Source organism: Podarcis gaigeae (genome assembly GCF_964106915.1).
Source record: "Podarcis gaigeae genome assembly, chromosome: 14".
NCBI classification, from domain to species: Eukaryota; Metazoa; Chordata; class Lepidosauria; order Squamata; family Lacertidae; genus Podarcis; species Podarcis gaigeae.
In genome coordinates this window covers 31754262-31767731 of record NC_139690.1, presented here as the reverse complement: position 1 = coordinate 31767731, position 13470 = coordinate 31754262, and the positions used below count along the sequence as shown (strand labels likewise).

At 44.3% G+C, this 13470-nt stretch overlaps 1 protein-coding gene across 4 annotated transcripts in view; it reads left to right on the top strand.

The window, feature by feature from the left end:
* LMF1 (lipase maturation factor 1) overlaps positions 1 to 13470 on the top strand; it is a 150785-nt gene that overhangs the window by 28899 nt on the left and 108416 nt on the right. The window contains exon 1 of one of the 4 annotated variants that reach the window (XM_083710859.1): positions 852 to 906. The exons of the other annotated variants lie outside the window; for them this stretch is intronic. Coding sequence (XP_083566985.1) covers positions 867 to 906 — 40 coding nt within the window. The 5' untranslated portion in view covers positions 852 to 866. Of the gene's footprint in view, positions 1 to 851; positions 907 to 13470 lie in introns of those variants that run through there. 4 annotated transcript variants of the gene reach the window in all.

Here is a 13470-nt window from a genome sequence, read left to right as displayed (position 1 = left end):
TGTAACAAGGTAAAGGACGTCTGGACATTTAAGTCCAGTGAAAGGGGACTATGGGGTCGGCACTCATTTCACTTTTCAGGCTGAGGGAGCCGGCATTTGTCCACAGACATTTTTCCGGGTCTCTTGGCCAGCATGACTAAACCGCTACTGGTGCATGGAGGACCATGACGAGTTCCAGAGCACATGGAAACGCCATTTACCTTCCCGCTGCAGCAGTACCTATTGATCTGCTTGCACTGGCATGCTTTTGAACTGCTAGGTTGGCAGGAGCTGGGACAGAGCAACGGGAGCTCACCCCATCACATGGATTTGAACTGCCGACCTTCCGATCGACAACCCCAAGAGGCTCAGTGGTTTAGACCACAGTGCCACTTTACCCCTCATGTAACAACATGCTCAGCCTGGGGAAGGACTGTAGCTCTGTAGTAGAGCATTTGTTTCCCATGCACAATGTTTCTGGTTCAATCCTTGGCATCTCCAGGGATGGCGAGGTCTGTCCCCAGTCTGAAATCCTGGAGAGTTGTTGCCAGTCAGTGTAAACAAGTGCTGAGCTTGTTGGACCAATGATCTGACTTTGTAGAAGACAGCTTCCTACGTATGCAGAGCCTTTCCATGTTAAGCAAAGTTCCACCATATACTCTTCTCATGGGGAAGTACAAGTCCCTCCTTTCACAGAAGATTAACTACTCATGCAAAGTTGGAAGTCTCTGCTTTGGCTATTTTAATTTACATTCTGTTTTGTCGCTCAGACTCAGCCACCACAGTTTCCCCCTGAGTAGATCCATTTTGGTGTCATGGAAATGACATAGAGCAAGTTTGGTGGCTAGATATCTTCAACTATCTTCAGATATCTGGAGAGCTGTCACATGGAAGATGGAGCAAGCTTATTTTCTGCTGCTCCAGAGGGTAAGATCCAAACCAGTGGATTGAAATGACAAGAAAGGAGCTTGAGCCTAAACGTTAGTGAGAACATTCTGATAGTAAGAGCAGTCTGACCACGGAATCGGAAGGTGGTGGACCTGCCTTCACTGGAAGTTTTTAAAAAAGAAGTGGGATGGCCATCTGTCAGGGATTATTTTGTTGTGATTCCTGCATTGCAGAAGTTGGACCAGATGTGTCTCAGGATCCCTTCCAACTCTACAATTCCACGATTCTGTGATTCTATGAGCTACAACTCCCATCAGCCCCAGCCAGCATGACTAGATGGCCTATGAGGAAATGCTGCAGCATTGGGGACTGTTTTTACTTTAGTTTAGAGAAAACTCTATAATTTTACAGGAGTATATAAAATTATGTGTGGCAAGGAGAAATGTTTCCCCTCTCTCTCATAACACCAGAACCCGCAGACATTGAATGAAGCTGAATGTTGGAAGATTCAGGAAAGACAAAAAGAAAATCATTTGTCATGTAGCACATAGTTAAATTATAGGACTTGCTGCTATGGGAGGCCACCAACTTGCATGGTTTTAAAAGAGGATTGGACAAATTCATGGAGGATAAGGGTACCAATGGCTGCTTGCCACAATGACTATGCTCTTCCTCTATGTTCGTAGGCAATAAATGCTTTTGAATACCAGTTTCTAGAAGCCAAAGGATGAGTGAGTGCTCTTGTGCTCCGGTCCTGCTTGCCAGTTTCCCACAGGCATCTGGTTGGCCACTGTGAGAATAGGATGCTGGACTAGATGGGCCATTAGCCTGATCCAGCAAGTGCTTCTTATGTTCTTAGTTCAGCAACATCTGTAGGGCTACAGATTCTGCACAGTTATAAGTTGCACATTTATCATCCATATGTATTTTCCCAAACTGGGATTATGCATCTTGCAATTTCTGCCACAAATGCCATCATGTCTAGGACCCATCCTTAACCCTCTCTCCCCCCCTTACACATTTTGGATGCTTTACACAAATGATCACTTGTATTCATTATCCAGTCCCCGTTATAATTTCATGCAATCTGTGCGTACCTCCCGTTATGAAATTTACCAGAAAACGTCATTATCTGGTGCTGGCTTACATAATCAACTTCAAAGAGATCGGCATGGGCAAGATAATTGGAAAGTGGAGCTCTTTCATGGTGTAATTATTCATCCCGAACTTTGCATGGCTTTAAGATTTGCTAATAATGAATGTTGGCTTCCTGCATCCCTCCCCCCAACCCTGAGGGGCTTTGTGGTTCTTCTGCAGAGCCAACCAAAAAAACCCCCACTCCGTAGCTTTATATAGGTACATAATATGTATGGAATAATTTATATATAGCAGAAATTGCTAATACCAGGCAGAGAGAATAGCTTGTGTATATACTCTTGATTCTGGTGGCAAGAGAGTGGGATGCTGCGATCCATAAAACATCTGGAATTATTTACAGATCAGAATAAAGTATGTGAATTGGAACGTTTTGCATGAATGTGCTGAAAGCGGGTGTGGTTTTGTGTTGCATTTGTGTGTAGGGCACCTGGGGTGCACGGTTGGGGAGCAAGTCGACCTCTGTTGCCCAGGCTTTGGTTAGCTTCCATCTAAGAAAGCATCACTATCATTACAGGATTAATGCTGGCATTTCTCTCAGAGCTGTTGTGAGGATGGGGGAAGAAAAGATTCCCAAGTGGCCGTTGGACATTAAGTACTTATTTCCTGACGTTTACACCCCAACTTTTCTCCTTCATGGAACCCAAGGGCAACATATGTGTGATTCCTAGGAGGCCACCTAGCCATGCTTTGACCAGACCCAAATCTCCTTCAGACCAAGAGGGTGAGAAGGGGGCATCAGAAACGGACAAGGAAAGAAGTGGCAGAGAAAAAGGTCAGCTCTGCTCACTGCCAGCATGTGGCCCCCAACAGATTGCCTTCAATAGAAAGTGGCCCTTGAGAGCGCAAAGGTTTTCCTAAAACCTTTGATCTGGGTTTTGTAGGGAGGAGCCAGACCACAGTTTCCCAGTACAGTGGTACCTCGGGTTGCATACGCTTCAGGTTACATATGCTTTAGGTTACAGACTCTGCTAACCCAGAAATAGTGCTTCAGGTTAAGAACTTTGTTTCAGGATGAGAACAGAAATCGTGCTCTGGCAGCGCAGCAGCAGCGGGAGGCCCTATTAGCTAAAGTGGTGCTTCAGGTTAAGAACAGTTTCAGGTTAAGAACGGACCTCCGGAACAAATTAAGTACTTAACCCGAGGTACCACTGTATAAACATCACAAGAAGCTCTTCTTTAGCAAGCAGGAAGTATTTGGGGAAGGCTGCACAGGAGCTTGGTGGGATGTGGGTGGCGCTGTGGATTAAACCACAGAGCCTAGGACTTGCCGATCAGAAGGTCGGCGGGTCGAATCCCCACGACGGGGTCAGCTCCCGTTGCTTGGTCCCTGCTCCTGCCCACCTAGCAGTTCAAAAGCAAGTCAAAGTGCAAGTAGATAAATAGGTACCGCTCCAGCAGGAATCAGAGAATCATAGAATCATAGAATCAAGGAGTTGGAAGAGACCACAAGGGCCATCGAGTCCAACCCCCTGCCAAGCAGGAAACACCATCAGAGCACTCCTGACATATGGTTGTCAAGCCTCTGCTTAAAGACCTCCAAAGAAGGAGACTCCACCACACTCCTTGGCAGCAAATTCCACTGTCGAACAGCTCTTACTGTCAGGAAGTTCTTCCTAATGTTTAGATGGAATCTTTTTTTTTGTAGTTTGGATCCATTGCTCCGTGTCCGCTTCTCTGGAGCAGCAGAAAATAACCTTTCTCCCTCCTCTATGTGACATCCTTTTATAAGGAAGGTAAACGGCGTTTCCGTGTGCTGCTCTGGTTCTCCAGAAGCGGCTTAGTTCTGCTGGCCACATGACCCAGAAGCTGTACGCCGGCTCCCCCGGCCAATAAAGCGAGATGAGCACTGCAAACCCAGAGTTGGTCACGACTGGACCTAACGGTCAGGGGTCCCTTTATCTTTACCTTACACAGGAGCTTACTTTACATGTGCATAAGCACACTATAGTTTGTTGGACTGGGAGCATTGCATTTGAACCCGGCCATGGAATCCTGGATCCTGGGAAGTCTCCCACTAACTACCAATGACAGGCCAATATTCCAAGGGGCTCTGGGATGTGTAGCCCATGACTGACTGACTGCCCCATTGCACTGGGGTTTCAGAGAACCTCCTGCACTTCACTGTGCGTATCAAAATTATTTCAAATTTCCTTAAGATGGATCTAATTAAATGTGATAACACAGTGATCTCTCAGAATGACATCCACCTACGGAACTGGAAACAGGACATCCATTAACTTTTAAGCATTAAAAAAAAGAAGAATTAAAATCTTCCCCACTGATTTCTCTGTCACTTGCAGCTTTGCTCCAAAACGACGAGGGGAAGGGAGGATGGGTGGAGGGGGTGGAGGGGTAGAAGAGAGCTAATTTATTGCTGCATTAACTTAGATATCGCCTTCCTGTCACCTAAGTAGTTTCTAATGACTACCCTGGAGAGTAATTGGGAGCTTTTAAAAGTTTTGTGCTAAATTCTTTCTGTTTCCCCCTGTGCCACATATACTTTTTCCCCCTTTTTTTTTAAAAAAAGACCCTGAAGTTGTTGATAATGTTTTTCAACTCCTGGATGCTTCTGAAAAAGGGGTGGGGGTGAGTTAAGCCTCTACAGAAGTCTGCCTTTGGACAGGGTCTTTCTTCTGTCACCCTCCCTCCGTGTAAATTTATAGCACCCTTCTACCCTGAGATCATAGCCCAGCACAAGAACTTAGGAAGGTGCCTTATATAGAATCAGACCATTAGCCCATATAGCTTAGAATGTCTACACTGACTGGCAGCAGCTCTCCATGGTTTTATGCAGGGAGGCTCTCCTACTCTCACTTGGAGATGACGAGAATTGAACCTGGGACCTTCTGAATGCAAAGCAGGTGCTCTACCACAAACTACAGTCCTTCCCCTAAATATAAAGTAAGATTCCAGTCCTCATGGTTCTGAATAGCTGGCTTATATAAGCAGGAGGTTAGGAAGGTGTCTTATACAGTGTCAGACCACTGGTCCATCAGATTGGTGATGACTGTCTAGGTTACAGACCAGAAGCCAGCACAATGCTAAGCATAAGCAATATTACAATGAATTGCTTAATTGGGTTAAGCTGGAGTGACTCCCCTATAAAGAAAGGTTGCAGTGACTTGTTTTTTGTGCCTGCACTTAAATAAAAGCTGAAAATTCTGGGGAGGGGTCTAGGGTATCCCTTCATGCCAGAGGGAACCCTAGAAACACTGGCTTGAAGCTGACACCATAACCCACAAGTGTTAGCTTTTTAAGCCTCTGGGCATGTGAGAGGATATATTTGGTGATGCTTGATTGAGGTCTGAACAACTTGATGAGTGACCTTTTTAAAAAGCCCTCTTCTATGAATCTGGTGATGTGGAGTAGAGGAAGGAGGTGGAGGAACTGTTTTTTTGGGGGGTGGGGTGGGGCTGAGATGCTTGTGGGGCTGAGAAGAGTAACTTTAGAAGGCTGTGGCGCCAATCAATTTGGAGCTTAGATTGAGAGACTCTTAACCACTCTCTCCGCTGGGAAATTTCTCTTTAGGTGTTGCGGTGAAATGGTCCCCTGACCACCTTCAACTCTTCAGCTATTTCCTTGTCAAGTGGACTTGATGGATGGGCCTTTTGATTCTCGAGTTTTCTTCTTTCATAAACGAAGTCGCGCCATAAAACGGAATGACCCCACGTCCCATTACGATTTGCGGCTCCCTTCAGAATTACGGGTGGTTTCCTCCCCCCCCTTTTTTAAATGGAAGCTTTTCTTGCCGTTCCTTTTCTGTTTGTGGAACGGTTGGAGAAAGGTTTCTCTTGACTGGAATCTCTGCACTATCTTCTGTAGGCTTGACCTCGAAAGCAAACCGGGCTTATAGCTTGTTCAAGGGTTTGCTTAAAAAAATATGTTGGAGGGGGAGAGAGGGCTGAGTTTTGTGGCGCCGTGAAGGCGTGATGAATTTATTGTGGCGTGACATCCGCTAGGCTATTGAAGAAGTAGAAGAGGAGGCAGAAAGAGATATTCAGTGCTTTAAAAATAAATAACAATAACAATGTTCAGAAAGGTGTATATGTCTGCATAAACAACAAGACTCTTGTTTTAATGAATGCTGAAAGTGTGTTTTTCTGAGCATCCTAACCATTAACAGACATACTAAGCAACTAAATCTACAGTTGATATAGATATCATCATGTGGGGAGGGGGCTTTTCATAAGTAGTAGTTACTGCAACCAAGTGAAGATGCCCAGGTGCCAGGATGGCCCATGACATCTCCATCATCTGGACGCGCATGTCTGGGAATCCTTGGATTGTGCCTGTTTCCACACATTAGCAACACATCCTTTAGAATTCCATCCATGATATTTTATCTGCACAAGCAGTACAAATTTCAGGAACCAAAAAATCGTATTGAAAAATATGACCTTTGAGCTATCTGGCTCCAAATGGCAGCTAGACATTCTATTTTGGTGACTGTAACCCTGGTTTCAGGAGCCATTTGGTGCCTAGCTTATATATCGGAGTTTCTTACACTGAGTGGGAAGCAATGTACAAATTTAATATAACCAAAGCTAAACCTCAATTCATCCTTAGGAATATAAAAAGTGGTTTCTAGTTCACATTCTAAAGCTTTGTTTTTTTATTTTTCATTCCTTTAATGAAGCTACTTGTACCAGTCTGTAAAATTATTTTTCTGCTGCCAGCTTGCTTGCTTGCTTTATTTGTTTATTTATTTTGCAACAGAGAAATGTGAATAATATTTATAAGATTATGATAGATCAAACACATCACACAATTGTACATTGTCCTGGTAATTTTTTATTGCAGAACATAAGGAACATTACCCATTCCCCATAAATCTGTGTTGTGTGTGCTTTCCCCCAAAACTGTGCAATGCTTTACAAGTTTGCTTGGGAGTGTTGTCCCATTATGTTCAGTGGGGCATACTCTGTAGTAAGTGTGCATGTCTTAAATTTCTGTGTGTGAATGTGTGTGTGTGGACTGAATAGCTTTCCGTTTGCAATGCATTCTGTATTGGTAATGCGGATTCTTTCATGCGTTCTGCAGAATGTTTCCCAAATTACACCCTGGGGGCTAATGACCCACCAGGGAGACAGTAGATGAGCAGTCGATTTGTCCAATTTCACACAAGTCTCCCACCTCATCTTGGTCAACAACTGCATGGTCTTTAATGAAGCATCCTTACGAATGTGTAGCCAGAGAGAGATTTTCCAGCCAACAGATGTTGGTCGTTAAACATTGGTTTATATTGTTGATTTCTGGAAGATTTTTCGAAGTGTGTGAAGGGTGACAGATTAAGTTTAATGCATGCGATCTTGACCGAAAAGCATTAGCGTTTGTGGCATTCTCCAGCATTTTCCAAGAAGATACTTTCTTTAAAAAAGAAAGAAAGAAAATTGGCTTATTTTTCTGCACCCAGTTAGGCGCACGTACCGTACATTCTGAACACGTGTGAGGCGAGTGCAGCCGTTGAAATCCGTGCCATTTTTTATTTTATTCCATCTTAAATTGCATCCATTCCCTCCGCCTAGATAACAGTAGCGCTCATTGTCCTGCCCTTGCAGCTGCTGAAATTTGACGAGACCCAACCAAAAGAAAACGGGAGCAGGTGGGTCAACAATGCGACCCTTTCGTTCCCAGAAGTATCAGTATGCAGAGAGGGCCGCTGGGCAGTGGGGCGGGAGTGGCTGGGTGAGGGCACAGCGGAGCCCAGAAGGGGTATCCTTAACGAGGAAAATTTTTGTGTGTGTTTGTGGTTTCCCTTTATAAAAGCTCCCCAAATGTCACAGAATCGTACGTGGGACTTCTATTGCCAATATGCTCTGTCAAGATGGCGGAGTGTTCATTTTCATTGCTGGTGGCTGACTGCTCTGTTTTCCTTCTGTTGGCTCCCAGCTGATATTTAGACCAATATATTGAGGTATGATACTTTTGGGAGATTTGTTTTAATGCTTAGAAGGGTGTGTGTGTGTGTTTTGAAGCTGCCTCATATCGGGTCAGAACATTGGCTCATCTAACTCAGTAGTGCCACTGGAGACCTTCTGCATGCAAAGTGTGTACTGTGCCTCTGAACTATGACCGTTCTCCAGTGTTTGCTTGCAAATTCCTAGCAAGCTGTGATGCCATATCTCCCAGCTTCATGTGCAGACCTCGGGCCTGCTTGATTCATTGTGGAAAAGTCTGGGTCTGGTGATGGGTGCTTGCGCTACTTCAGCAGGGTTCAGGTGGGGAAATCTCCTGTAAGGTAATCTCAGTATTGAAGTAGGAAAATGGAATCCTCATCGGTTATATTGAAGTTGGGTTTTCCATTTATTATTGTGAAAGATAGACTTCTGTTTTCCTTAGGCTAATGGTTGTGAAAAGGAGATGAGACAAATTTGTGGGGAAGAAGAGATCTATTAGAGTGATACCCAAATCTGTAAAAAACTGCCCAGTTAGCAGTAGCCATTGTTGACCAAAGGCTGAAAGAGCAGCAAAATATGACCAGCTGAAGGACAGAGACACAGAAACTCATTTATAACTGACTGGTGCTGTTTTATTGATTATACGAATAAGGAAAACAATCCTGAATTTTCACAGACATCCAGACATTTTTTGTTTGTTCTGGGTTAAATCATATTATACACTTCAGACTGCAGACTGTGTATTCCTATGGTGTATTTTCACAGTATACCTTGAAATTTTTTGTTAAAGGGGCATTAATTTTTTAAAAATCAATAAAATTATTAAAAATAAAAGACATTTTCCAAACTGGGGGCTGCCCAGTCCGTTGAATATTTTGAAATGATGGTGCTCTCTGGCCTCACTGACCATTAAACACTGTTGATCACTGTCTCAGCTGTTGCTGGTGTCAGTGGGTAACTTAAGAATTTATTTTGTGTTTTTTTAACAGCTGGGGGAGCTCTGTTTACTCCAGGCTGGCTCATCAATAAGATTCTCTTCACCCCTCCTTCCAAGCCCTTTCCAGCTGCATGATGGAATTATCCACCTCAATAAATAAATCCTGGCACATTTTAAAACGAGATTGGGATGTTGGAACCATCCCCAGAAGATGGCAGTGCCAGGAATTCAGCTCTGGAAGAAGCCTGGCAGGTGCACCAGGAGGGGTGGGGGAGATCAGCCTTCCAGGCCAAAAAGCCCTCCATAAATTTCCATGCAGAGAATTCCAGGCCATTAGGCATTCTGGTACATCGGGTGAAATTCTAAGCTGTACTCCCCCCTTTTCCCTTACTGGGTTTGGGGTCCCTTCCTCACCTGCCTGATATAGTCATAGTAATAAAATGCCTAAGGGTGTATGTTGTGCCAGGTACAAATTAAAATCTAGTGGGTGAGCCCCTGCCAGCAGCTGGGATCCAAGAAAAAGGAAGGGGAAGCGAAGGAGCCTGCTGTGTGGTCTTGTGGTTTTGGAGGCTCCATTGAGGCCTTCCCGCCCCCAGTTGACACAGATACACAATTCAGAATTGCACCTATTGGGCCCCTATCTTCAGTATGAAGAGCGGTTCACAAGTACTTGATGGGAATACCATTTGAAGGCACTCCTCGTTTTTCACGTCGGAACAGAGGCTGCTCTTCCGTGTGTCTTCCGCTGGTGCTTTTGGTGACTCTCAGGGCTGCTGCAAATCCTCTTCCTGGTGGTATTCAAACAGGGTTGTTCTTCTGTGGTGGAGCTGAATGCAGTGTGACCTGGCTGCAGAAAAAGGCTAATGAAGTTTTAGTGGGTGTTATTGGGATCAGAGTTTCCAAGTCACGAGAAGTGGTTCTTCCATTTGTTCCATGTTATTTGGATCTCCTCTGATGTACTGTGTCCTGTTCTGGGCACTGTACTTTAAGAAGGATATATGTCAGCTTTTGAGAACCCAGTACCTGCCAGGTGTTTTAAATTAAAACTCACATGAGCACCTGCCAGTATGGGGCTTCGGTGCAATAGCACTCCAGAGTTAGGGTGTGGATACAAGCAGCTAGGCTAGGCAGCTCAAACGTGAGTAGAGGAAAACTCTGGTTGAATGCCATCGAAAACTGGTGAGGGCTCATCATTAAGCCTACTTAGTGGCAGTGAAGGCAGCAAAAAACACATACGGCCTCCATTGTATCCTCATTGTGTCATCCGGCAGAGCTTTTCTGGGTTGTGTGGGGCCTCTTACAGTCTGGCCTGAAGGAGGTGGCAGAACTGATGGTAGCTCACTGTGAGTTGTTTGCAAAGCGTTTTGAGGGTTAAACCGCTTGTATCCACCGGCATCTTGACTCCTCTTTTACATCAGACATCTCAAGGGGTGTCCAGAGCACTGTCTAGTCTTGTGTTGGATGAGGCTTGAGGATATGGACAAGATGCTTGGATTGGCCAGGATGACCACATGCGCTCTGGACCCTTGCTCCTCTTGGCTCATCAAAATTAGAAAGGGGATAACTAGCTGGGCCAGGGAGATGATTCATGCCCCCTTGTGGAACGGGGTTGAAAGAGGCAATGGTAAAACCACTCTTCAAGAAGACCTCCCTACATTTGGAAAATCAAAGTAACTACTGGCCAGTTGCCAGTCTCACCTTCTTGGGCAAGGTTCTTGAGCAGGTGGCCGTGAACCAGATCCATGTGCTCTTGGAGGAATCTGATTTTTTAGATTTATTTCAGTTGTAGCTTTGGGCTGGTTTTGGCACAGAAATTGCTTTGGTTGCCCCGTATGATGACCTCTGTTGGGAGAGAGACAGGGTAAATATGTCCCTGTTAATTCTCCTCAACCTCTCAGTGGCCTTCAATACCCTCAGCCATGGTATACTTCTGGAGCAGCTGTCCAAGCTAGGGGTGGGTGGCATTGCTTGGAGGTGGCTCTGGTCCTAACTGGATGGTTGTTTCTAGAAAGTCATACTTGGGGAGTGTTCTTCAGCCCCACAGAGCCTTCAGTGTGGGGTTCCTCAAGGTTCGGTTATATCCCTCATGAAACTGCTGAGTTGGGTTATCCAGAGTTTTGAAGTACATTGTCATCAATATGCTGATAACACACTGCTCCTTTACATCTGAGGGCCTAATAGCAACCTTCCGAGGGCCGCATACCAGTTGCAGGTGGGGCCAGGTGAAACAGTTGGTTGTTCTCTTTACACTATAGGCTAACGTCCAGCCACACACAGCAGCTTCTGCTTACACAGAATCAATAGTTCTCCATCCAACAAGAGGCATGATTGCAGTCCAGCCAGGCAAGAATGTGCAGAGCAGGGCCCGTGAAGGACATGGCCTGGGCAGAGTCCAAAAGAGCCAGATAAAGAGACTTGACATTTGGCCAGAGAATCCCCACCTGTGACTTCCTCTTAATACAGATGTGTGTTTAGCACAGAGAAAAGGGAGTGTGATGGTTGGAGCTAGGGCAGCTGAGCAGAAAATGAATGGGGCGATGGTGCTGGGTGATGTGGGTGGGGGAGAGAGAATGAGGTAGGGAGCTGATGTGGCCTGCATGATCCCTGTTGAAGAATCGGGGTGGGGGGATAATGCACTGTCGGGTGGTGATCCAGTGGACCCAGTTGTTTTTTCTGGAATAGGATTGTGATAATTAGCATGTGAAAGCCCTGATAACACTGGGGTTCTTGTTCGGGCTGAATCAAGTGAGATATACTACCCTTTGGGTGCCAGTTCAGAGCCCATAACTGCTATTTGTGGCCGCCATCAGGAACAATTAACCTTTCAAGCTCTGCCGTCTCCCCTCGCCTTTCTGATGCAGCTGCTTTTGCAACTGCAGATCTGCGTTCTGCTCCACAAAAAGTGCTGGCTTTGGCAGTGAGTGTTATCTCCTAGAAACCACAGGATGTGTGCAAAGAAAATGAGAATCTCCCCCCCCTTTTTTATAATCAAAGCTCAATCATGAAGGGGAAAACAGTCATTAAGTTTTAATTGAAGGGAATTGTTGGGTCTACAGTTAGCAGAACAAAAAGGCTGTTCCATTCATGGTTATTTTTTGCTTTCCTTCAATATTCAGAAAATAGTCTTGCTCATCATGAGATCAAGATCTGCACATTTTCAGTTATTCAACAGCCCTTTAATTATGCGATGCCGTGATTCCCAAAACACAGCAGCAGGCACCCTAATGTGTTTTGAGAGACCTGCTTGCATGTCCCGTAATTCATAAATAAAAGCTTCTGTGAGCTTCAGTCCCTTCCCACCAGGAGGCTGCCTGCTGCATCTCTGTATGATTCATTGCTCTGCCCTGGCCACCTTTATAACAGCAGTGATACCTGTATCAGAAGCAACCTGGTTCATTTGTTCACTCTTCCCTGTGCCAAGTTTCCTCTTGCAACTCTGGATGAATTCCTTTTCTGTGCTTGCCCTGACGTACTGTATTTTTCGCTCTATAAGACGCACCTAGTTTTTGGAGAAGGAAAACAAGAAAAAAAATATTCTGAATCTCAGAAGCCAGAACAGCAAGAGGGATCGCTGCACAGCGAAAGCAGCGATCCCTCTTCCTGTTCTGGCTTCTGGGATAGCTGCGCAGCCTGCATTCGCTCCATAAGACGCAGACACATTTCCCCTTACTTTTTAGGAGGGAAAAAGTGTGTCTTATAGAGCAAAAAATACGGTATTTGGGAGACCCAGTCAGTGGGCTCTGAGGACAGGCAATAGGTTTACTTTTGAGAAGGGGGGGATATATATCTGAATCATTCTTCCAGTTTCAATTCAGAATGTTTCTCTCTCTCTGCTGTCAGGAATTTAGGAAACACTGACTTAAGTATAGGTGAAGGATTTTGTGAGCTAAAATTGTCTCCAGCGTGTGTAAATTGGGAAGGTTCTTGTTTATGGAATAATTTTGCTTCAGCAAGGGTGTACTTATTTCTCCCATTATATATTTGCCTAAGGTGGCCCTTCAAGTTCCAAACAACAGTAAGATTAATATTTTAACCAACAGGAGGGTTAATATTTTTGTATAAGTTCTAAGCGACTGTAGAATTAATATTAAAACCAGCAGTATAATTAATACGTCAAAAATTCACTTTTTTTGGAATGTGTACATACAAATAAGGACAAACCTTATTCATATATGGAATTTAATCTATTGCTATTTATATACCTTTTCTACTGATATATGTATGTTGTTCATTTAATTAGTGGAATTCATTTAACTGATACATAGCAATTGGGTTGTTTATTATTTCTGTCACATTTACTTTACTGAGATAGGGTAGTGTCTTTTTGTTCAACCTGTGACTTAGTTGTTTTGCTCATGCTGAAATAGTAACAGGGCAAACCCTCTTATTTTGTCTTTTAATATATATTTTATTGAATTTTAAACAAGTACAGAGCAACAAGAGAACAAAGAACTCCCACTAATAACTAATCAGTGTGAAGGCCCTTCTATAAAAGTCTTTTTTCATCAATGTAAACTCTTTTATGTCCCCTCCCTCCTTTTCTTAATAATCATTTGGATATTTTATGTTGTGTGTGTTTTGCTGGAGCTGGAAGGGAAATAAAATGCAAAT